Here is a 26,226-nt window from a genome sequence, read left to right on the forward strand (position 1 = left end):
GGTATGCTGGAGCATCATTTGTAGAGGATATGCTGGAACATCATTTGTAGAGGATATGCTGGAGCATCATTTGTAGAGGATATGCTGGAGCATCATTTGGAGAAGATATGCTGGAACATCATCTGTAGAGGGTATTTGTAGAGGGTATGCTGGAGCATCATTTGTAGAGGATATGCTGGAACATCATTTGTAGAGGATATGCTGGAGCATCATTTGTAGAGGATATGCTGGAGCATCATTTGTAGAGGATATGCTGGAGCATCATTTGGAGAGGATATGCTGGAACATCATTTGTAGAGGGTATGCTGGAACATCATTTGTAGAGGATATGCTGGAGCATCATCTGGAGATGATATGCTGGAGCATCATTTGGAGAGGATATGCTGGAACATCATTTGTAGAGGGTATGCTGAAGCATCATTTGGAGATGATATGCTATAGCATCATTTGGAGAGGATATGCTGGAGCATCATTTGTAGAGGATATGCTGGAGCATCATTTGTAGAGGATATGCTAAAACATTTTTTGTAGAGGGTATGCTGGAGCATAGTTTAGAGAAGATATGTTGGAGCATCGTTTGTGCAGAGTATGCTGGAGTATCACTAGGAGATGACTTGCTGGAGCATAGTTTGGCAAGGGAATGCTTGCTCATAGATTGGAGAAGAAAGGATGATATAGCATAATTTGGAGAGGGTATACTGGATCATAGTTTGGAGAGGATAGGACAATGGATCATAGTTTGGAGATGGTATGCTGGAGCATAGTTTAGAGTGGGAAGAACAATGGAGCATAGTTTGAGAGAGTATGCTAAGGCATAGTTTGGAGAGGGTATGCTGGGGCATAAATTGGAGAAGGTAGGACTATGTAGCAGAGTTTGAGAAAGTATGCTGGAGCATAAATGAGATAAGGTAGGAATTTAGAGCATAGTTTGAGAAGGTATGCTGGAGCATAGTTTGGAGAGGGCAGGACGATGGTGTATAGTTTGAGGAGGTAGGTTGGAGCATACTTTGGAGAGGGTAGGTGGAAGTATGATGTGCCCCAGTTGTTGGGTGCTGGGGAGGGGACTTGCCATTGTGCCTTAGTCAGGGTATTTAAATCTAGAAATGGGTCAATGAACTGAATCCTTGACCTCTGCTACAAGAAACCTAGCTGCGACCTTGAATTATGTACCGTTGCATACAACAAACAAGCCATTATCAGCGTGAGAACACACCGACTCTAAACTGATCAGTATCACGATCTGTCCCCAGATTTCACAATAGAAGCTTCATGCATTCTTGAATGGATGTAGGTACAACAGCATCATCAGGTCTTGTAAGTCTATTTCAGAATGTATGTTGCTGATATAGTGACATTTGGTGACAGATCCTCTATTTTTCTCATCTATTTTCACTGATGTCGCAGTTATACCTGATATAGTCAGTAAATATGTACAGCTGACTCTTACGTATGAGATTCATTATTTGGGTTCATTATATGCCCGCACTGCCTTTCATTGATTAGCACAATTCTGACTAATATTAGCTCAATCAAAAAGTAAAGATCAGTTTTTACGTGAATGTTCACAATTTCTCCATCTAAATTGTGCTAAAGGTCTTGTGCACATTAATTTCTTCAGTTCAAAGTTAAGCATGTTATGGGGAGTGTTAGAATTCTGGTTGTTTTGAGTTACCACTGGGGGGTGCTAAAGCGCTTATTACGTACATTTATACAAAGCAGTATGCAGTCAGCGGCTGGGCTCCCTCTAATGGTGGCTGTAGACAGTCAGAATTTAATCATTTTATTTGAGATCTCTGTAGAGAACTGGAACTCTAAATGTATAGCAAAAAATAATTGGCAGAGAATGCTGAACCTAGTAATGACACAGTGTTTAATGGTGGGCATTCCCTTTAAAATGGCTTGAAGGAAGATGCGTACATTACACAACTCATTTGTATATGGCTATAGTATGTTCAATCCTGATAGACAAAATAAGGGCCAGCTACTCATCTGCCTAAGTTCTCAGCCACCTCTGCAGTTTATCAGCAGTGGCCAGTCTCCAAGGCAAGGAGCTCAGCACTTGCAAGCTTTTCACTATAGGGCTTGAAAACGCTGAACTGAAGATTGCCGGATTGCTGGATTATTGAATGCAGCATCAGAGAGACAATAGTTTGGACCAGTGGCACAACCATGCTACTGGTCCGATCTGTCAATCAATTCTGGGTAACTGAAAGATTTATTTCTCATACTTATTTGCTTAGAAGAAGAAAATCCTCATAAAGCCATGTAGTGTTCAGCCAGAGACAAGTATTTTCTACATTTCTCAACTTTGTGATTGGTGAGACGTGCTAAAAGTTTCAGTCGTTATGTCACCCATCAAAAACCACATTCTACATGAGAACACAGTGAGTCTTCTGTCTCATCCCAGCGGCAGATTATGTTTGGAGATATGAACACAAAATGTCGATGTCTGCAGGGATGTAGTCGAGATGTGTCCTCTCCCGGGAACGTAGGTTCAGATACCTCCAATGTCTAATGCATCTGCATTCTAGGTGGAACACCCATACTGTAGCATTCACAGATCTATTGAACTATGGGATGCAGAATTATTATTATTTTTATCATTAATGGCCTTCAGCTTGGTCTCGAGCAATGGCGACTTGATGGAGGAACACTACATAGAAAGATCAAACTTGCACAAGCCTAGCTAGGTTCCACCAGGGTCTTCTATGCCATTAAATTGAGAGTATCAAGCTATTGGATTAATAATGGATAGGTGTCATAATTGACGCCTCTCCATTATTAATCTGGCTAATGTCACCTTACAATGTCACGCTACATGGGAATGGGAAGAGAGTGGCCAAGTGCCAGAATAGGTGCACCTTCCAGATGTGCCTTTTCTGGGGTGGCTGGGGGCAGGTGTTTTTAGCCGGGGGGGGGGGGAGGCAAAAACCGTGGACCCTCTCCAGGCTATTAATATCTGCCCTCAGTCACTGGCTTTACTACTCTGGCAGAGAAAATTGCGCGGGAGCCAGTTTTTTCTGCCATTTAACCCTTTAATTTAATAGCTAGACAGCCCAAATTTTGCATATACACACACTACTAACATTAGAAGTGTGGAAAATGCAAACAAATTGGGGATATGAGATGGTTTACTCTATGTAACCATGTCTCATATCATGTCGGGTTTAGGAAGGAGAAAGCAAAAGCCGGTAATTGAATTACCGGCTTTTAAGCTATCTCGCGCTGGATGAAATATTAATATATAAATATATATATGTGTCTTAATGACATATATATTATATTATATATATATATATATATATATATATATATAGACAGTACATATGTTTTTATGTTTTTGGGAGCACATGGATCCATTGTATATCCATATGTCGGTTTTGCAAGCCTGCAAGAAAAATACGCAGTACGGATGCCATACGGATTACATTCGGAGGATGCCATGCGCAAAATACGCTGACCCACCCTGCCTACGGAGGAGCTACAGACCACTATTTTGGGGACTTTTCTGCGTTTTACGGCCGTAATTTACGGACCGTATTGTCTTACGCCGAGTGTGACGCCGGCCTTAGGGTGATAGATTTCAGTACGCCGCCTGAGTCCCGCAATCTTCATTACTGCTTTAAGTAGGTCATTCAATCCCACCACATTCCAGTAAACCAGTGAGCGCTTGCTCATATATTATACGCATGAGCTGGTTCCACTACTTAAAAAAAAGAAAAAATAAGAAGCACAAATAAAAACAAGATATATTCCTGATGCTTAAATATTGCTAGAGGGAAGGGCGAGTAGGAATGTAGCGAAGATTAGATTGCGGCTCACGGAACATCGGTATATTGAGTAGTACGTTATACTATAGGGACATTATGGAAATGACAACTGTAATATGGACAATCCCCCATATTCAGTTATGGACCCTTTATCTGTAATGTAATCATTTATTGTGCAATGGTCCAAAAATTATAATCATTTCCATATAAAAAAAAATCATCATTGAACATTACTTTTGGGATTTTTTTAACAAAATAGATCCAAATTATGTGCTAATTCAATATCTTTATCTGACGCACAGCTCCAAACGCCTCGAATAGTCTTTAAAGAAGTCAAGTCGCCAGGTCAAAAGTGTCCAGGTTTTTTAAAAATTTTATTTCCACTCCTCCCCTGAGGATCCTGCGTTCTTTATCTTTAATCTAACAGATGATTCCTGAAATATGAACCTTTTTTTTAATTTAACGAGCCCAATATGTTTTTTTATGGTCGTTGCTCACACTGTAATTATGCGCAGCAGCCTAAAGATACGCCCCTGAGGATCCAGCTTCAAAGCCAAAAATTCCAAAGAATGAGCATTTCCACTAGAAAACTCATCATTTCTGACTACCTGAAAAAAACTCTGTTTGCACATAGTCTTGTACTCCCATAATATCAGCTGAAAGTTACCAAAATCGTACTCATTGGTTGCTATAAAGAGGATTCGGAGCTAGCTCGGTGCCTGAAAACCTGAGCGACGCCTTCTGTAGAGATATTTTAGAATAATAATCAAGCTCAGGATGTTAGATTTAAAGGGGTATTCTCTCTCCAAGATCGTATCCTAATATGTAGTAGGTGTAATAATAATAATATTAACAAATACCTCCAATTAGAAATGTAGTATAGTTCTTCTGGTAAATTAGGTTGCTTATGCCATGTGCAGGACAATGCAGTAGATCAGGTATCCACGGTTATGACCGCTAACAGCTAACTCTGACTATATGAGTGGTCATAATAATGGATACCTAAGCTACTGCAATGCCCTGTACATGGGGTAAGCGACATAGTGAATCAGAAGAACTATACTACATTTCTAATTGGAGATATTTGCTAATATTATTATTACAGCTACTACATATAGGGATATGATCTTGGAGATGGGAATACTCCATTAAAGACTAAGTGGAAATATTTTGTTATATAAAATACAGGAATTTTACCATTTGAGCCAATACTTGTTCCTCGAGTGAGAGCTATAACTGATGTGGATGTACTGCTTACACACGCCACATATTTGTGGGTTTATACTTGGCTGTGCCTGCAAAGCTGTTAAGCCGGCTAATGCTGGAATAAGAAACACCTAATTAAAAAAAAAATCCATAAAGTTATTAAATAAAACATTCGACAATAAGAGAGTAGCTGTTATAGACGGCATTGGTATGGCAGCTCCTTGGCAGTGGTAGAGCTGACGTGAGGATGATTTTATAAAACTTATTGAAATGAAAGCTGGACCTTAAAATGAATGATTAGATTAAATAATAAATATAAATTGTTAGTCTGAGGCGGCATTATCTGCATTATCCTCTGACAGTCAGCCTGGTAAAAATCCTGCTGAAAGCTGAAGGGTTAATATACTGCTCATTAGTTTCATCTTCAGGCATTGGCTGGCTTAAGCCACACCTCTTTAGCTGTGAGGCGTGGTCAGGGGCAGAGGGGGGAGGCTCCTGCTGCAGTAAGTTGCATAACTTTCACAGACAGAAGGGTTAAACTAGGAAGACATGGCTGAGCTCCCTAAATACACAGAGTATTTCCTTATAGATTTCTCTCTTTTAATTTTAATATGAACAAGAGAGGGTCTGGGATTTTACATTTTTTGTTGCATTTTTTACATTCAGTGTGTTATTTACAAATGCTCAATGCCTTATTAATGAGAAAAATAAATACTTTTGGGATCAGAATCTGATAAGCGCTGCAGCCAATCAGTGCTGAGCTGAAACACTTTTTAATTTTTTAATTTTTTTCCCACCTCTGTAGACCCATTAATAAGGGGGTTGTCCAGTAGGTGGACATTCCCTTTAAGTAGCATTAATACTGTTAAATAGGACACAACAACATTCTTTTCCTATGTGATATGATTAGCGGGTTCACATGTAGTTGCCCCCTGTACCTCTCACCTGAGTGCCACATAAGAAGATACTAGTATTGTAAATGGCGCATGGTAATTGAAGGGGGGGGTAATACAAATTTTTACATTATTATAAGTCAAGAGCTTCAAGTTAAGCCTCTGACAAAGTTTGGCCACATTTCCGCTTTCACACCTGTAGGAATTGTCCCCATCAGGTACCGCGCATATAGGAAATTACAGCATCTTGGGTCATATAGCTGAATGACAGGTATATAATTATTGGTAATTACTGCTAAACTAGGTTTTACCGCCATTATTTAGGATCATTGGTAGTAGTATGTCTCAATGGATATTAGGGGATTAAGAAAATGGAGATTTAGTTTTCCATCTGTTAGGACTTCTGAATGCATCGAGAGTTTCTTTCCAATGTAGTAAAAAATATTGCAAAATGTAAAGTCATTCTAATACTTCACAGTTATGCAGAAGGTTGCCCGACTGCATAATGGCCACTAATTCATTCATTACTAATAATAAATACAAAATAACAATACAAGTATTATCTTATTATGCAAAAAGAACATTATCTATGAAAGATCAGATAAAGAAGAGAGAGTTTACAAGTTTGATTTTTCCAACTTCCCTGTATATATGTAACATATTCACCCCAGATGAAGCCGTTGTGAAACGCGCGTTGCTGCATTACTGCTGTATTTATAGTTCAAGCACCTATGGAATTTTCACTTTATTAAGGTCATTATCATTGATCTACAGTCACTTGTGCTACTCAATCCTTTATTGTGCCTTGTATTTTGTGATATTATTGTCTGCATTCCATTTTTTATTCCTTTGCTCTGTATTTATATAATGTTTGATGTAAAATTATATGTATAATGTATAATTATATAAATTATAATGTATCATTTTTTATTTAATTGGGATCCAATAAAGTTGAGGTATTTTTTCGTAATTGTCTTTATCCTGCTCATTTTTTTCTATGGGTTCCTTGTGCTAATTTTGCCCATTTGTATTAACTTATTTCTGGCTTTGGGCCATTGCTTTTCGTTCTTCATTTATGTAACATATTTATTGCTCTTTTTTTTTGCATCTCATGGAAACAGTGTCAGACTGAGCAACATTGGCCCCACCGGAGGACTTAATTCTAAGTGCCCTATACAAAAATAATTAATTATCGTTAAAGGAATTTTTCAGACCAGAGCTAATTGTCGTCAGGCACTGTGTTTTACGGTATAGCCGTAAGATACACAATGTTAGGATTTGTCTCTGCTTACTGATTCCATTGGTTATCACATAATCACTGAGATACTGTTTATATCCCCGATGGTGGCATTGGGTTTTCTGCGACTCAAGTGCCCCGTAATGGCCGCAAAATCTGCTGCTATGGATATCCATGAAGTAGAGGCCGGGGCCCACCGGAGGATTTTCCGGTTCTCTGGTTGGCCAGTCCAACCCTACATGGAAACAAAAGATAATGTTACAATGTAACAGGTTGACCTCTTGTTTATTATTGTTATATTATGTTGTGTTTTTTTTCAGTGGTGCCATAAGATCACATAGATTAAATAGGGATTTATAAGGGAAAATTTTGACATTGAAGTATATTTTTCGAAAAATCAAATTTGAGATGTTTAATAGTTTTACCAAGCTCTTCATTGTCAGCACGGTCGAGTTTTGAGCTTCGCGGTCTATGGTGGAGATAAGACAATCGATAGACACAACAAGTCCCATGAGTTAATCAAGACCCTTCTTAGCTCTTCTTCATCCTCACGTAATGTTTTAACTTGCTGGTGACTTGATTGACACGTGATAATCTTGTCACTTCTGTACTAATTTTCTCTTATTAGACATGAAAGGAACACATGTCTTAAAGGGATCATGTCCATTCTTCAGCTTTATTCCCATTACATAGCAGTACCCATGGCTAATCCAGGAAGATATCCCACTGTACTTCCCATAAAGTAGGGCTTTGTTTTGTCACATATGTCTTCTACGAAAACCACGTTCCCCTCCCGAATAATATCACGTTTCAGTCTTTCTTTGCTCTGAGCTATGCTTTATACGGATTTAGACGACTATAGTCTGCGCGGAATTACTAGGGGTGTTGCATGGTAATAATATACTCATGTGTTTGCATGTATAGCGCCTGCAGGAAGAGTATATTGTGCAGATTAGAATAATCACACAATGTGGCCGAGGAGGACACGTTCTGTACTTTAATGTCTTCACTCCTAAAATATGTAAGCCTGATAAATCTGGGGTGCATAGTTTACCGCGTACGCAGGAGGCTCAACTGTCGAGACTTGTCTTTACGCAAGGAGATTGTAAGAGACAAATTATAGCAGAGAACACAAGTTTTGATACATAAAGTCCCCAAATTTGGGGCCTTAGATAGCAAAATTGTGAAAAAGTTGAATTTTGATTTGAAAAAATTGCCAACTCTCACCCAACAGTGAGCTCTTTCCCGACTCCACATACAGCAATCAGACTAGTTCCCTGGATCAACGCCCCATCACAGAATCTGGTACCCATAACTCGTAATATTACAAGCCATCCAGATCTCTCTTTATTTTTAGTACTGCATCAACCTTTACATCATCATGTGGCAGAGAACTGCATATTCTCACTTCTCTTACAGTAAAGAATCCATAGTCTCACTGCTCGTACAGTAAATAACCCATAGTCTCACTGCTTGTACAGTAAAGAATCTATAATCTCACAGCTCATACAGTAAAGAATCCATAATCTCACAACTTGTACAGTAAAGAACCCATAATCTCACAACTTGTACAGTAAAGAATCCATAATCTCACTTCTCATACAGTAAAGAATCCATAGTCTCACTGCTCATACAGTAAATAACCCATAGTCTCACTGCTTGTACAGTAAAGGATCCATAATCTCACAGCTCATACAGTAAAGAATCCATAATCTCACAACTTGTACAGTAAAGAACCCATAATCTCACAACTTGTACAGTAAAGAATCCATAATCTCACTTCTCATACAGTAAAGAATCCATAGTCTCACTGCTAGTACAGTAAAGAATCCATAATCTCACAACTTGTACAGTAAAGAATCCATAATCTCTCAACTTGTACAGTAAACAATCCATAATATCACAACTTGTACAGTAAAGAATCCATAATATCACAATTTGTACAGTAAAGAATCCATAGTCTCACAATTTGTACAGTAAAGAATCCATAATCTAACTGCTCGTACAGTAAAGAATCCATAATCTCACTGCTCGTAAAGAATCCATAATTTCACAAGTAGTACAGTAAAGAATCCATAATCTCACAACTTGTACAGTAAAGAATCCATAATATCACAATTTGTACAGTAAAGAATCCATAGTCTCACAATTTGTACAGTAAAGAATCCATCATCTCACTGCTCGTACAGTAAAGAATGCATAATCTCACTGCTCGTAAAGAATCCATAATCTCACAAGTAGTACAGTAAAGAATCCACAATCTCACAACTTGTACAGTAAAGAATCCATAATCTCACAACTTGTACAGTAAAGAATCCATAGTCTCACTGCTAGTACAGTAAAGAATCCATAATCTCACTGCTCGTACAGTAAAGAATCCATAATTTCCCAGCTCTTACAGGAAAGAATCCATAGCCTCACTATTTTATTTTGCTTGTGTATAAGATTAATATGACATTTGAAGTCATTTCCTTCCTATGAACATGAGAGATTGATTAATCTGTGACAGCTTTAACTCTGCAACCAAATCAATTACAATATCTCCAAAACGTTTTGGAGGTCTTTATCAAGTTTTGGCAAAACTAGAAGGCATATCATTAATTCAAGACTCATCTAGAAACTCCTGCATTAATGATTTTTTAATAAAACTGCATCCAAGAGTAATAGAAATCATAAATATTACTGCGACTTTTATCAGTGGAGAGGAGACATGTCAGCCATTGTCATTTGAATACAGGAAGCAATAGTCTCCTCCTGGTGGTGAAGTCATATATGACATGATAATATACCGGATAGTTCTGATTTTGCAGTAAATAACACAATTCTACTGATAGTTATTAATATGCTTCATTTGCTGAAAATCATGTTGTTGTTTTTTTTTCTCCTTTCAGTTGACTATGGAATGGACGGACTAGCTAGAAAAAGTTATCGGGACGGCGGAGAAGTCACAGGAAGAAGTATGTTTTATTCTCTGCATATGTAATTAATTTTAAGAACCTAATATGGTGATTTAAGCTCATAAATAAGTCGAAATTCTTTAGTAAAAATATTTCAAATTAGTTTAAAATTCTTTATTAATGTAACATTAGTCATAGATAGCGTCATAGGTTGTATATTATATTGCAGCCTATGGTGTCTACACTGCAATACCAGAATCAGCCCCAAAAAGAAGAGAGGCGCTACTTCAGATAAAAAAAAGCCAACTGCTAGACGAGAAACTGATCCACTACGGTCTAACCTGCAAAATCTAACATTAAGGTTTTTACAAAATGGTTCTTTTGTTTTCCAGCCTATACGGAAACAGTAACATCTTCATCAAGACTTGTATCATTACCACCAAGTAAGTTATCAATTGTAGATTTTTATAAAATATTTAATGCTCATGAGAAGTTTTTTAAATCAAGATTCAAGGGGAATCAATACAACCCCTGCGTTATCGGGGTGTAGGACAAATGTGGGATCTCTGCCTGGGACCACCATTATTGGCCAAAGCAGAGAACCACTCGGGAGCTGGAAGACTCAACGTGGCCATATAATAAAATATAATGAAATGCAAAACAAAAACATGGATACAATGCTCCTATTATTTTAAGTCATTATTTATTATAATTATTAGATATATTTTTGAGGGGGTTCTGATCTATATATTCCTTGTTGCACAGAGGGAGGAAACTCTAGTGGTTCGAAACTTTCATACCAGGCGGGTGGGAGTGGTATGGAAAAGAAGACCCTGGTCCAAAGCAGCAGTAATTACGTCACCTCATCAGGTGAGTGGTGGATCCCAGTATTTCTCATGTTATCATAATTAATTAATTAATAGTGTAAGTCGTTCATGCAGTGAATGGTTTCCTCTAGGTGACCTCTACGTCTCCTCGATAGGTCCTCCACCCTTGCTAGACGTGATAGCATTCTTGGCCGATGCTGCGGCCATTATTGCAGCCATGCCCAAAACCTGGGTGACCTCCCACTATAATGTCCATTCGTATTATAGGACACGTGGAAAGGAATCGCAATCATTTGTCAACCACTTTAAAAAAAAAGTTTCCGGCATCAAGACTTTTTTTTAACAAACCGGTGACATTGGTATACAGTAAGAAAAAGGAGTTAAAACTTAACTTCAGCCTTTTGCTTCTCCTATGCTAATGCTTTCACGGTCTTCCATCAGTCTCTTTTTTACACAGCTCCAATGTCTCAACACATGACCGCTGCAGCCAATCACTGCCTGCAACAACGACTGCAAGTGGCAGGCAAAGACAAGAGCAGTACACGGGCCCTATCTAATCTAATAACTCATCAAAAGGCAAACATTTCACCTGCTCTGGAAATTGAGGTGGAAGTGACCCCCTTACCTTCTGGGCCCCTGAATGATATGTCACCAATACTGGCTGTGATTAGCTGCAGTGGTCACGAGTCGACAAGATGATGCATTGACGGAGTCCAGTGAACAGAAACCGGAAAAAGTTGGCATGGGGGCTGCAGCATTTTGTAAAAGGTTGGATGAGGCTAGAAAATGCTTACAATTGAAATAGAACTGAGAAAAAAAGGAGATTATAAGAAAACCTTTGCCCTTTCAGCTATTGCACTCCAGCCTTTCGGTTGGCACTTACATGTTTATTTCAATAATATGGAATCCAATATGACCGGTTCTGACTCTCCAAACTCTTTAGAGGATAGTCATTAGAGATAACTTATTAACCATTCCGTTGTAGCATAAAATTACAATCACGTTTCCTTAGTACATTCTTTGATTTGTAAAAAAAATTATAAAAAAAAAACAAAACTGCAGGCCATTAAAAATAGATAACTGTGTCTATTCATCTTTTTTAGGCACAGGCGGCAGCTCTAGAGTAAATCTTAGCACTTCCGGAGGATCAAGATACGCACAGTCCCCCAGTTCTACCCTATCAGTATCACCAAACTCCACCTTTGATAGGAAGGTCTACAGTTCCAGCTCTCGCCAGGCGGGTTATGAAGGTAAGCACCGCCCACGAGGAGCCCCGCATGATCCTGTATTGTCAGACACATCTGCATAAACTGAAAGTCGTCTGTAATTAATACGTGCAATTAATATATCTGCGCCCTGTATTCTAGGAAGTTCTAGTGGGAATTCATCACCTGAATACACTAGAAAAGAAATGGGTATGTATCTGAATGCTCCGGAAAGCAGACCTGTATCCAATAAGGGTTCAGGGCATTTATTTCATTTATACATTAAAAAAAATGATTATTGGAATTCCTTAATTTTATTCAATAACCCTTTGTGTCTTTTTTGCAGCATCCTCTTCTACCAGAGGTCGTACACAGAGCAGAGGTGAGATCATTAGATGTTGATAGTCGCACTTGGTATTAGGGGTAGGCAAATATTAAAGCCTAGGTAGCCTAAACGATTTTCAGGACCAAGTCACGTTAAAAATTTCTCAATTTTCAATTGACTGAACAGAAATAAACTCTGTACAGTTTTTCAGTTTTGGAATCCAAGACTGAAAAATTGAAGGCCTTCAATTTTTCAGTCTTGGATTCCAAAACTGAAAAACTGTACAGAGTTTATTTCTGTTCAGTCAATTGAAAATTGAGAAATTTTTAACGTGACTTGGTCCTGAAAATCGTTTAAGCTACCAAGGCTTTAATATTTGCCTACCCCTAATAAATTCCCCATTCGTCAGGCTGCCTTTTCCCAGGACCAATTATAGGCAGAACCCTGCTGTGCCCATGGGTAAACCTAGTCCTGGCTAAGCTATACTTTACTACATTGGTCTTTTCTATACTTTTTAGACTATATTATATACCAGTGGTCTCCAAACAATGGTTCTTCATGCTACAAACGTATCACCTTGTATTCTCTTATCTCTTCTTCTCAAGTCAACCCACAAATGATTAACTGTCCAATTCTGCGATGAGAAAATGTCTCTTCTATATCTTTTCTATTGCTTATTATTTTACAGAGACCGAAATCCGCACTCGCCTCCAAAGTGCATCACCCTCCACACGATGTAAGTCATGCTCTAATTGTTTCAGAATCTGACACTTCTTGGGAACGAACCTTATAATATATGTCCGTAAGTTATGTAGCTACCAGGGGAGGTTGACGTTGCATGTGAGGAGGGGGCAGTAACAAGTCAATGGGCTTCCAGAGTATTTAGATACATGGCTAGGGCAGTTAATAGAATATGCTCCATGATAGAAGAAAAACCTGGCTGTGACTCCATATTGCACTGTTAAAATAATTTCATACTGTTTATTATTAAATCTTTTTTTTTCAAGAATCATTTTGAAACTATCCTTTACACATCATGCAGAACCTTTTTTTGAAAGCATCATAGAGAAACTTTTCTTTAAGCATCATGCATAAGTTTTTCTTTAAAAACATTTCTCTAGGCACCAGGCATCATGAAGAAACTTTTCTCTGGGCACCAGACATCATGCAGAAATTTTTCTCTAGGCACCAGGCATCAGGCAGAAACTTTTCTCTAGGCACCAGGCATCATGCAGAAACCTTTCTCTAGGCACCAGGCATCATGCAGAAACTTTTCTCTAGGCACCAGGCATCATGCAGAAACTTTTCTCTAGGCACCAGGCATCATGCAGAAACTTTTCTCTAGGCACCAGGCATCATGCAGAAACTTTTCTCTAGGCACCAGGCATCATGCAGAAACTTTTCTCTAGGCACCAGGCATCATGCAGAAACTTTTCTCTAGGCACCAGGCGTCATGCAGAAACTTTTCTCTAGGCACCAGGCATCATGCAGAAACTTTTCTCTAGGCACCAGGCATCATGCAGAAACTTTTCTCTAGGCACCAGGCATCATGCAGAAACTTTTCTCTAGGCACCAGGCATCATGCAGAAACTTTTCTCTAGGCACCAGGCATCATGCAGAAACTTTTCTCTAGGCACCAGGCATCATGCAGAAACTTTTCTCTAGGCACCAGGCATCATGCAGAAACTTTTCTCTAGGCACCAGGCATCATGCAGAAACTTTTCTCTAGGCACCAGACATCATGCAGAAATTTTCTCTAAGCACCAGGCATCATGAAAAAACTTTTTTACAAGCATTATACAGAAAGTTTTCTTTAAGCATCATGTACTAGTCAGAGCCTTATGCACATATACTATATAGAGGCACATGGAGCCCCTGTATCTCCCTCCCGGTATATTTAGAAGTTGTACGTTGTTCATGAGCCACATTGTACTAATGCCGTCCGTGTTATTTTCTGAGAAGACGACAACATAAACAATCTAATAGCTAATTAAATATATTTGATTTTTCTTTGCAGGGACAGAACTTGATGATGTGAAGAAACTGCTTAAAGGGGGCCGCTCCACTAGTGTAAGCCCCACCAGGTCCCCAACTAATACCCTTCCCATTCCCAAAAAAGCAACAGTGGAGACAAAGATAGTAACTGAAAGTTCTCAGTCAGGTGAGTGTCTTCCATTGAACTTCTCTGTATACCATCAGATCACCTACAAATTACCATTGATAATAATAATCACTGGCATTTTGATATAGCTTCAGGATCTTATGACACAACCATACTGGAATCCGCTCTCCCATCCTTTATGTGGACCTCCACACTTCCTGCTGGATCCTCCATGGCTGGCTACAACAACATGGCCAATATGGGCTATGGGTCATCAATGATGAACGCCCATTCTTCAGGATCAGGTAAATTCCAAGTGGATAATATCTTATAAGTTTACCTTGGTTATGTTATTTTATCCTTATCTCACCTGATTCATTTTCTTCTTCTTTAGTATTTGGAATCCCAAACAATCTGGCCCCCAGTTCTCCTACCCTACATTCAGGACTAAACACCTCCTCTGCTGGTAAATACAATATCATTTCACACATTTCTCAAGTTTTTAATTTTTTTGTGCTTTTTGAGTATTATAGGACTAATATCATTACTACCTTAACCCCCCAAAATATATTTACAAACTTTTAACATTTACTTGTCCTATTATTCCGAAAGTTTGCAAAGAATTTTTAGTACCGTAATTTTTTATTTAGCCAATCAAGGTATACTGTAACTCCTAGAATTTTCTATTTTTTCACATAAATTTAACAATTAATATCACATACTGTGTATTATTCGGGCTAACACACTACCACGCCATATTTCCTGCACAACAGATATATAAAAGGGTTGTCTAATTTAGCTATTGTATTTACTTTTTCCTTTTCATCTAGATTTTGCTTAATGTAACCTATGTTCTTTGCCTTTTGTTTTACAGTATTCGGAATGCAAAACAATTTGGCCCCATTGCCCTCCCAAATGACCGCAGCAGCTCCAGCACCTGTTGTTCATAGCTCGGCCGCAGCCTTACACTCTGCGGGTCAGTATGCAGACCATGATGATGTTTCGCCTCATTCTCAATACAATGATTGACCAATCAGATAATTAATATAATTGTTTTATATCTTCTAGGTTATGGCGTACAGAAAAATGTCACACAGAACACCCAGAGCGCAGGTGGATTAGGCGGCGGTGTCACCTCAACAACTGGTGAGAACCTATTATATGTGAAGCAAAAGTGAAGTTGATTCAGTAGATAGAGCGGCTCATACGGAAGTAGATAGTTCCGGAAGTAATCAGTAAAGTCCTGGTTATGGAGGAGGACATCTGGTGGCCATGGCCTATGGAGGTGGACATCTGATTTTGGACATGGGTATCTAATGGTTAAGGTTATGTGGACATCAAGGGGTTATGGAGGTGGTCATCTGGTAGTTATGGAGGTGGACATCTGGTAGTTATGGAGGTGGACATCTGATAGTTATGGAGGTGGACATGTGGTGGTTATAGATGGTGGACACCATATGGTGGTTATGGAGGTAGACATATGGTGGTTATGGAGGTGGATATCTGTTGGTTATGGAGGTGGACATTGGGCAATTATATAAAGATTGACATCTGTTGATTATGGAGGTGGACATCTAGTGGTTATGGAGGTGGACATCTGGAAGTTTTATAGGGATGGACATCTGGTAGTTATGGAGGTGGACATAGGGCAATTATATAAAGTTTGACATCTGTTGATTATGGAGGTGGACATCTAGTGGTTATGGAGGTGGACATCTGGAAGTTATATAGGGATGGACATCTGGTAGTTATGGAGGTGGACATAGGGCAATTATATAAAGTTTGACATTTGTTGATTATGGAGGTGGACATCTAGTGGTTATGGAGGTGGACATCTGGAAGTTTTATAGGGATGGACATCTGGTAGTTATGGAGGTGGACATAGGGCAATTATATAACGTTTGACATCTGTTGATTATGGAGGTGGACATCTAGTGGTTATGGAGGTGCACATCGGGAAGTTATATAGAGATGGACATCTGGTGGTTATGGAGGTGGACATTTGATGGTTATGGCAGTGGATATGTGGCTATGGGGGTGAATTCTAATGGTTAGGCAAGTGCACACCTGGTGGCTATGCAGATGGATATTTTAGGCTTATGGAGGTGGAGATTTGGTGGTTATGGAGATAGATATCTGTTGGTGATGAAGGTGGATACCTGATGGTTATAAAGGTGAACATTTAGTGGTTGTGTAGGTGGATATCTGATAGTTATGGCAGTGGACATGTGGTTATGGGGGTGACATCTGATTACTTCCAATATTAAGCTGTCTTTCCAATGACTTAAATGTAAAAGAAATAGAATAAACATATATGTTTATACATCTTTGTGTAAATTAATTATTTTTTTTTCTTAGTTACCACCACTAAATCCCAAGGTGATGACATCCTCAGCAAGGACTACAAGTTCCTTCTGCTGGAGAAAGAGAAGGCCCCAAGTAAAAAGGAGGGAGACATGCTGATCATGTCTAAGGACAGTGGCAAAGTTTTCACAGCCTCCTCTGGAGGAAGCTCAGGTATGTCTATAGAAGAAAGCACCATTGTTTCGGTGGACTCAGATAGGTCTATCATGTGAAGATCCAGCCTTCCTCAAAACGCAATTCCAGAACTTGATGAATACAATAGGACACCTTTACCTTTCCGTCTTATTAAATTGTCTGACTTAAAAAAGTTGCACAATTTCTTTTTATAGCTGTCGCGACACTTTTCTAAGGTGTCGTCGACAAAAAAAAAAATTGTTGGCCAAGTGCAGTATTTAAGAATAAAAGACAATATTGGCTGGAACGACCAATGACAACTTTGTTTCCTGGCAAATATTAGGGGAAGACCTATTGGGCATTTTTTCATAATGGAATTTTGTGGATTTGACGGGATTGTTCCAGAAAATTCTTGACAATTTTTGCAAATTTAAGACTTTTGTCAAGTGTAGGAACACTGGCAGCGTGATTGGCCACTAAAAAATTAGATTTTAGACCTTCTCGTTAACATACCCACAAAGACAACAGTAATAGACTGACTTAGCCGCAGCCTGGAAATAATTAATGCAACTCGAGAATAAAAAGTCATCAAAATACTTAGAATCATTGTTTTCACGGCTGGCTAATTCATATTGAATGGATCGGCATAAATGCTCATAAATGTTGGGAAGCTGCTGACATGGGAAAGTCTATTAGATTATGGTTTACTCCTCCAGGTTCATACGGTGAAGAAGTTCTAAAGAAAGAAAAACAAGCAACAACCAGTATGGAAACCTCGTACAAATCAGAAGCCAATGGTAAGAAATACCATCATGGTGATCATCTTCCACGGCACGTCATGCGTAAAACACAACATAATATTTTTTCTGTGCTTTTTTCTTTCTTTCTGTCTTAGGTGGTCTGAGAGTAACAAAAGATAAAGCCACATATGCAGGTAAGAAAAGATAAAAATGAGGGGAAAAAAAGCCATTAAATAAAACTTTGAAATTTAATTATTAATATCCATATCCAAGCCATTAAAATGGAAGGTAGAGGAAACTATGGTTAGATAAAGAGCTATTGTTTGAATATGGTTTCTGTGTTAGGCAGGGTTCACATAGCGTTTGGCCCAACGGTCAGTGGTTTCATTGGGGCTTAGGCCCAAATCCTTGCAAAATGGCATTCGGGCGCACGCGCCAATGGGACCATTGACTATAATGATGCAGATGGGGTCTCAGTGTGCTCCATCGTGCACATTTTCCGCCATATTCGCCTATTGGAGGCAGGCAGCAGACGTAGCCGATAGCATTTAGAAAAATCTCATGTGTTTCATGGATGCAGTGATACACAGTGGATTTTTGGTAAAATCTAGGTAATCCGCAGCGTGTTGTCCCTGTGGGAGCACCCATACTGGTTGTTAGTGGACTTTTTTCTTGTACATGGAGGGGTATATCTGTGTAATGTCCTATTTACTTCATAGAAATACATCGAGCTGATGGCCTGAAGGCTGGAGCTGATCATTACGTAGAGCGAAAAGACAGTGGAACCGACGCCGTCTGTGGACCATGTGGTTCTTGCTGTAAATGGTGGATGTGGGCACTTGGTCTGATCTTGGGCCTACTATTCCTTCTGGGATTGCTCTTCGGACTCATCTCTTTGTGTAAGTGTTCATCGCCAATATACTGTATTGTTTGCTATAATAATTATATTTTCAGTTTTGTTCGTTTTTTTGTCTGTTTTTTTTTTGACAATTGACATTTACGGCTCATATTACATACGCAGTGTGAATCCTAACATACGTGAAAATGGTGGATTCATACGTAGACTTGTACAATTTGTACAACGCCAAAACATGGTGTATAGCTTTATCAATGCAAACTGCATGTATTGTGAAAGAGAGCTATTAGACCTGAGGAGGCTGGTGGATTTACATTGAAAATCTGAAATAAAAATACCGTATGTAAAATAAAACTGCTTTGTCATATAGGGCAGGACGTGAAGAATTTGAAGGAACGTGTGGACAATCTACATGGCCAGGCCACAATGGGCCGCTTGGAAGCAGGTCCTATAATACCCTCGAGTTCTAATATGAATTTGGCCAGCTCCTTAGATTCTGTCAGTGGTGACCAGAGGGAGGCCATGTGGCTATATGTCAGGGATAGGATGGCAACAGACAGAGGTAAGTTTACTTTGTTACTTTTGATCAGTTGTTGGAGCTATCAAGTAGAGATATGGCAAGGTCAAATTTATTGGAGATTTTTAAAAAATGTGGATTCGCAATTTTCTCTTGCAACCCGTTAAAATGATCTTTTTAGCTGCAGAACATATGGATGGATGCATGGATGATCGCAAGCAGTGCTCTCTGACCTAGGTTATTAGGAGTATGTTTGTGTCACACAGCACCTAAAATGGCTCCTATGCCATAACATTTGGCATAAAGCATTTTCCACATTTTTACCTTAGTGGTGATATCTACTCATCAGGAAACCTACAAAACAATTATAAACATTATTCAGAAGAAATCCATCTAAGCTCCCAGAGAACACAAAGGTGTAATGTGAATTTAAATGTAAGGAAGGAATGTTCAAAATCTTTGTGATCAGTTAAACCTGATATTACTAAAACTTTGATAAAATTTTCTATTTATTTTGGAATTGAGTAGTTTGGGGGGATATGTTGATGCTATAAAGTATTTGGAGAGAGGGGGCCTGTTTCAGGTTGATCTTGTCAGCTTGGTTTACGGCACAAGGGCTTTCTGACACAGATTGTTAGGAGTTTGCTGGGGTTAAGCAGCACCTATAAGGGTTAAATCAACAGAATATTCAAAGCCTTTTTTTAAAAATTTTCCCTTACTGATAATTTATTCACCAGGGAAACACCAACTAATAAGAAACATTATTTTTATTAAAACTTAGCTAAGCTCCCAAAGAACACAAAGGTGTAATTTCAATTTAGATGTAAGTTGGAACTGTTCAAAATCTTTGTGAGCACTTAAACTGATATTATATGATTTTTTTTTATTGCTTTTGAATTTACTTTTCACAGCAGGAACATTCGTTGGTCAGAAAGGTGAACCTGGATCAAAAGGTAAAATTATGTTTAATAATCTAATTAATTGGAGAGGTAATACCATGATAGCAAAGATATTAGCACGTGCAAAACTCCATAATTAAAATTAATAGAGCAGAATTATGGCACAAGTGCAGTCGTTTTGTTCGCTGCATGCCTGTGTACAATAAAACCATTATTTGGAGCTTTAATAACACTCGATCACAAATGATCATTCAATGCCACAGCTATGTAACACAATATAGGCAATTTGCTGACATAAAAGTATTTCAGTTTTTAATTTTTATTGCAAAAAAAAAAATAAGCATATGGCATAAGTTGCCATACGTGCATTGAAAAAGAGCGCGTTCACACAGTGGCCATTCCACAGACAAGACCCAAGAAAAAAACTAAATGAGCACATACCCTATATTAAGTACATAAGTAAATTGTAAAAGTACATGTAAATATATAGGGGACTTAGTTAATGCTATTTTAATAAAAAAATGCGGAAAAGCCATCCCACCACGACAAGGTGCCCCAATCGGGATGGTCCTATCCTTTCTGTAGTATTAAAAACTTACCTTGTGCCATTGTGTTTTGGATTAAAAAGTTTTTAGTTTCTGTATATAAAATGTAAATTTTATAAAGTTTATAAATGTAATCTTTGTAAAATCAAAAATATTTCAGTTTATACTGTATGTAGTAGAGTATATGGTAGAGCATTGTTCAGTTCTTCCTCTATACTTTCTGCAGACTAGACTACCCCTTTAAGAGGAGATATTATTATCTTCGCAGCCATATAATAATTTTTCTGCTTATCTCTAACTCTTTTATGATGTTTTTATTTCCAGGTGACCCAGGAATACAAGGAGAAAAAGGTTTGCTATCCGTTTTATTTCTTCTCTATTGTATGTAGGTCACTATAGTGTGCTGCCACAGGTTACATTAGGAATAGTTGCTATCAGGGGTGATTCACTTCTGCTATAGGGCAGCGCTTGTGGGATATTAGCCGGAGCCCTAAGTCCCTTGATCAGCCCTCAGTAATGTCTAAAGGCCCCATAGCCCCATTGCCAAAACAAATCTCACACTTTGCACTGATGAGGGTCAATACCCCTGAAACACCATGTCTGTAAATTGAGATTCTGATTTGGCTTTTATCCTAAGTCATATTGCAAGGCTCGTTAAAAGGGTCAATAATTACTTGAAAGATCGCTGCTTCCAACAGGTGGTGCTATGGAATTCAAGTCCTTTTCCCTTTCTGAAGAGGCAATTTGCACACTGAAACCCACTGATTTTGTCAGGATTAGCCATTCGATAACTGACTCTCCCATGACGGAAGATGTATTGGAAAATAAGGCTCTGGCCAGCGGAATTTCCATGGCTGATTTTTTTTAGAGAAAGTAAGCCGCTGCCAGGGGAATCTGACAGCAGCTTTTTCCTCTCTCCCTATTGAAAATACATGAGCAGGTGGCCCAGACAGAAAAGGGCCCCTGTACAAGAATAATATATGGGCCCCTTTTTAACCCAAGAGCTCCTAAAAATGGAAAAATTGCACCTATTTTGGAGGTAGAAACGGGCCCTTCACCTCTTGGGCGCTTTTGCTGCCGCAGCGGTTGCACCAATCATATGTCGGCTCCTGGCTTTGCCGAACGCTCATGGGAATACGGATGTTGGGAGAGATAGGCGCCTGCTGACCAAACATTTGTCAGTTATCCCATGGGGATGGTCGGCTTTGGAGTAGGATAAGTAGCCAAACCAATAGTATCCTACTCAGTGGTTGTAAAGAAGCCCATGACCTCTAATACCTACGGGGACCAGATCACTTTTAGTTTACCCCTGCCTGATATTTCCAGCTGTTACATAGGGAGTGTTCCTTGGCATAATGCAGATTATATGATATATTTATTATTATTTATATACGATGCATACAATACATTTTACTTTCCCATTCATTAATATATATTTTTTTATTCTACTCAAACAGGAGACAGAGGATACCAAGGTCCTCAAGGTGAGAAACCCGTCCTGAGAAAGGGGCTCACTTTTCCTAAATGTAGAAACCCATATCTCTGGCGAGGGCATCCCGCTCCGCTAGGATCGTAGAGGGGGCCGCACATCTCTTTCCATCCACCACTGCGAGACCTTATAATATCCGAGTATTCTTATCGCAGTGTTCTGCAGAACACCATAAACAGCAGTGTGGTGGTATTATGTGCACGCTGTATGGGAGCATTATATGTGTAGCTGCATTACTTGGATCCTTCATTTGGCCATCACATGGCGTTATTGAAGCCTAATATAAGACAGTGCTAGGAGATTAATATATGACACCATAGTGTGATATGGATACTCTGTGGGGTATTATTTAGGCATTGTATGGCAATATGATTTTTTTATATAGCATTTAGAATTCTAAAAGCCGAGAGTCTCATTAAAGGGAATCAATCGGCAGATTTTTGCTATGTTATCAGGGAGCAGCATGATGAAGGGGCTGAGACCCTGATTCCAGCATTATGTCCCTTTGCTATGCTGTTTTAATAAAATCGGTGTTTTATCAGCTGGAGATTATTACTGCAGGACTAAGTGTCTCGTGCCTTCTAGTCCTTCTGCTCTGTGTAGCCCCTCCCCCAACACTGATTAGCAGCTTTCTGTCAATATACAGTATACACAATAAGCTGCCAATCAGTGATGTGGGCGTAGTTATAAAAAGCTCAGCATTCTGAGCACTGTCAGCTCTGCAGCAGAGAAAACTGTGATTTTATCAAATTGCCAGCATGCATAACAGCAAGTGATACATCACTAGAATCAGGGTCTCATCCCCTGCATCATGTCATCCTCAGATTCTCTTTAAAGCCGAGGGTTCAATTTTCTATAAAATCGGGTTTGATGCAAATGACAGGCATCCACGTAGGTGTTAAATTCAGGATAAACTGTCATTTTGGACGCTTTAGATATTGTCAGCCTGAACAAAACGTTAACTTGGGAGCTGCAGGTTGAGGATCGTGATTATCCCTCAAAAACAAGATTTTCAATATTTTTTTAGTTGATCCAATTGTCGTTCTTTGTTACTTTTTATACTCCCGTATATATGATTTTTTTTTTTCCAAATCTTTTCTTATAGGAGCTCCAGGTCTTATCGGTCATCCAGGACCAGATGGGCCAAAAGGACAGAAAGGCAACACAGGTAAGAAATATAAATACCAAGCAACCAATGTTGGGACAATCCGAGGGATTATTATTGTACTGATACATGGCAGGATTCTGAATTTGATGCACCGTAATATTGTGTTACAGGTGACGCTGGTTTGGAAGGTCCATCTGGACAAAGAGGAAGGGACGGCTCTGCTGGACCTCGCGGTGAACCTGGTCCTCCTGGAACGGGAGAAAAGGGAGACAGAGGTAAAACAATATGTACAAAATGAGACAATATGAGATAAGGGGAGTATTGTAATGGAGCGTGTATATATGACGTGATGGGATCCAGCCGGTATATGGAGTCTTACAGGCAGCGCTCACTGGGGAAGAACACAACTCTCTCTAGCGCCACCTATAGGTCGACATCTTGTAAAGATGACGTCTGGTTCTAGTGGTATTAGACAAACCAGCCGTTCTGGAGTTCTTGCCTTTTGTCCAGGGTACGGGTTGGCTGAGAGTTATGTAGTTCTATGGAGTCACTGGTCTCCTTGTAGGGATCAACCCGAGTTAGGCGGTCTTACATACAACGTTCCCTGGGAGAAAGGCATATGCAAATCTGTAATAGAAGCTTAGGAATACAGCTCTGCCTCATCTGTCAGTTCTTAGTCTTTCATCAATCTTTCAAATTCTTCAAACTCACCATGTCATCAATTTGCTCGACAGGCGTGCCAGGCGAACCAGGTATGCCAGGATCTAGCGGTCTTCCCGGACAGATGGGACTCAAAGGTAAGAAATATCCAATATGTCCAGGTTCTCTATCCTAGTAACCCATAAAAGCCCGATCTTCTCATATATACTATGGTTTTTGCTTATCGCACTTTTGGTTGGGAATGGCCGATAAGAATCAGAATCCTTAGGTGGTGATAATTATTACTTATCCAACTTCGTAAAAATCAATTCAGTGTGTTTTATCGTGAAATTAGTTAAATTGTTTATTAATTTTAACTTCTCGTCTGCAGGTACAATGGGTCCTACAGGCCCTCAGGGAATGCCAGGTATGTAACCCCATATAATAAAGTGTAAAATTCATAAGGGGAAATGTAAAAGCTCCAACACATACAATGAAAACTGTTTTCCTTGCTCCATCTAACTTCACTAGTCTTCTCCTTCATACAGTTGTCTCAGCAACTTCCCTCCATAGTTAGATCATTACATTCTGCCTACCAGTGTTCACCACCAGGGGGAGCTGAGGTGCCTTCTCCATACTGTGTCATCATTGAGCTCAGTATATAAACAGTATGCAGCGTGCGCCCTCTAGTGGTGACTGCAGGTAGACATAATGTTATTAATAATTACCCCAATATCTTTGTGAGTTCTATATCTATACATCAAGCTCTGTGTATTATAAGGACACTTTTATACTTAACTTAAAAAATGGTGTAAGATGGAGTGAATATTCACCTTCAAGTATTTGAAAACTTCTTTATAACAATATTTTAAATTATCGATCACTGATGTGAAATAACATAGCGTATAACCCCACACATACAGTATATCTTGACATGTTTCAAAATGAAAATTTTGTTTCTTTTTTCCATTAGGAATCCCCGGTCAGCAAGGGTTTAGAGGAGAAGCTGGTTCTCCGGGACCTAAAGGTAAGATTTTATTAAAGTAGTTTTTCAAGATACCTATGTTATATATTATAGATATGGCTAATAATATAGCACTATGGAATACAGGGCTACATATATGTCTGATAAATAAAGCTAAGACACAATTATGGATCACAAATAGAACAGCGCCATCTACGGGCTGCATTTATGTGAAGCATAGTCCGATTACATGGAATAGGTTGTGATTATTTAGTATGAATTTTCTCTGAATTCCTTATATAATCGCCTTCTTATCGCTCTATCAGGTGACAAAGGATCCATTGGGCCACCTGGAAATAAAGGTAGAGACATTTCACCCCTGTTACTTGTGGCTGTGACTCTTACAGGAGAATGATGTTCTGAAACTCGGTACATGGGGATTTGTCGAAGGTTTCCTCCTAGTATATAGTGTAATATTGTATAATGGTCATATTCCAGGTGACACAGGAGACAAGGGAGCGCGGGGACTTACAGGTCAGTAAAAACAGATGATACTTTTCGACTCTAAGAATTTTGCATTGGCGCATGGTTCCATACCGTGCGCTTTAGGCCTCCGTGCACTCGCACACAGGCATCATGTAAAGTGTTGTCATGTGCATTAGTCCTAACTCTGCTCCCTTTATTTGCATGTACCCTGTATAGAGGACTTTCCATAATTTCCATAAATAGGGGGTGCAGCCAGAGCGCGTCGAGGGAGATGGGCGCCACTCGGTTGCACCCACAAAATACTCTGCCTTAGCCAAGGTGTTTAGATACAGCAGTGTTAGTAAATTAATAGAGTAGATGCCTCGTCTAACCCCAGGATATAGATGCTCCTCATATGTAGACGTCCATATTTCCTTGCGTCTTAGGTTGTGTCTCTGTATAACCCTGTGCCATGTTTCTAATGTACAGGAGAACCAGGACCAAGAGGATTACCAGGACCCACCGGAGAACCTGGCGCTAAAGGTTCAGCAGGTGAGATTTGACAACTCTTACACCTACATGATTAACTCCACTATTTATAATGATCTGGCAAGACAATGTACAATTTTATTTTTATACAGTGACTGAATGATCGGTCGGTCTTATTTCTCATGGTGCCACTTATTATATATCATTTTAAAAAAATAGATTTTTAAAAAATAACTATATATGTCACTGTATTTACTATATATGTATACTATATATAAAGTGATATATATGGAAAAATACATTCTTAAAAAATTGCAATGTTCACTTTAGCCACTAGATGTCAGTACATTCAATAGGACTCAATGGTAAATAGTGGAATAGCAAAGTGACCATTAGTGACAGTAGAGATGGAGCTGGTGGTGCGAGCCGTGATATCACTGCCGATCTACAGACACTGCCCTCATTGGTCATAATCTGATAGAAAAACGTTACAAAAGAAAAATATCCATTAACTTTTTCATTTTTCTTTATCCGCGTCTCTGATTTAAATAGGACCAGTGACTTGCCATAAATATG

At 39.1% G+C, this 26,226-nt stretch overlaps 1 protein-coding gene across 2 annotated transcripts in view; it reads left to right on the forward strand.

Annotated features, from left to right (window-relative positions):
* Positions 1 to 26,226, forward strand: part of COL17A1 (collagen type XVII alpha 1 chain) — a 48,216-nt gene that overhangs the window by 896 nt on the left and 21,094 nt on the right. For both annotated transcript variants that reach the window (XM_069753835.1, XM_069753836.1), the window contains exons 2-29: positions 9,998 to 10,063; positions 10,396 to 10,446; positions 10,769 to 10,873; positions 11,934 to 12,080; positions 12,198 to 12,245; positions 12,382 to 12,417; positions 13,049 to 13,096; positions 14,378 to 14,521; positions 14,611 to 14,766; positions 14,856 to 14,927; positions 15,336 to 15,437; positions 15,530 to 15,607; positions 16,820 to 16,978; positions 17,656 to 17,736; positions 17,835 to 17,873; positions 18,399 to 18,578; positions 18,906 to 19,097; positions 19,964 to 20,005; positions 20,821 to 20,847; positions 21,954 to 21,980; positions 23,091 to 23,153; positions 23,264 to 23,368; positions 23,828 to 23,890; positions 24,124 to 24,159; positions 24,706 to 24,759; positions 25,023 to 25,058; positions 25,195 to 25,230; positions 25,651 to 25,713. In XM_069753835.1, the coding sequence (XP_069609936.1) occupies positions 10,009 to 10,063; positions 10,396 to 10,446; positions 10,769 to 10,873; positions 11,934 to 12,080; positions 12,198 to 12,245; positions 12,382 to 12,417; positions 13,049 to 13,096; positions 14,378 to 14,521; positions 14,611 to 14,766; positions 14,856 to 14,927; positions 15,336 to 15,437; positions 15,530 to 15,607; positions 16,820 to 16,978; positions 17,656 to 17,736; positions 17,835 to 17,873; positions 18,399 to 18,578; positions 18,906 to 19,097; positions 19,964 to 20,005; positions 20,821 to 20,847; positions 21,954 to 21,980; positions 23,091 to 23,153; positions 23,264 to 23,368; positions 23,828 to 23,890; positions 24,124 to 24,159; positions 24,706 to 24,759; positions 25,023 to 25,058; positions 25,195 to 25,230; positions 25,651 to 25,713 (2,245 nt within the window). In that variant the 5' untranslated portion in view covers positions 9,998 to 10,008. The remainder of the gene's footprint in view (positions 1 to 9,997; positions 10,064 to 10,395; positions 10,447 to 10,768; positions 10,874 to 11,933; positions 12,081 to 12,197; positions 12,246 to 12,381; positions 12,418 to 13,048; positions 13,097 to 14,377; positions 14,522 to 14,610; positions 14,767 to 14,855; positions 14,928 to 15,335; positions 15,438 to 15,529; positions 15,608 to 16,819; positions 16,979 to 17,655; positions 17,737 to 17,834; positions 17,874 to 18,398; positions 18,579 to 18,905; positions 19,098 to 19,963; positions 20,006 to 20,820; positions 20,848 to 21,953; positions 21,981 to 23,090; positions 23,154 to 23,263; positions 23,369 to 23,827; positions 23,891 to 24,123; positions 24,160 to 24,705; positions 24,760 to 25,022; positions 25,059 to 25,194; positions 25,231 to 25,650; positions 25,714 to 26,226) is intronic.

Source organism: Ranitomeya imitator, chromosome 2 (assembly GCF_032444005.1).
Source record: "Ranitomeya imitator isolate aRanImi1 chromosome 2, aRanImi1.pri, whole genome shotgun sequence".
Taxonomy (NCBI): domain Eukaryota; kingdom Metazoa; phylum Chordata; class Amphibia; order Anura; family Dendrobatidae; genus Ranitomeya; species Ranitomeya imitator.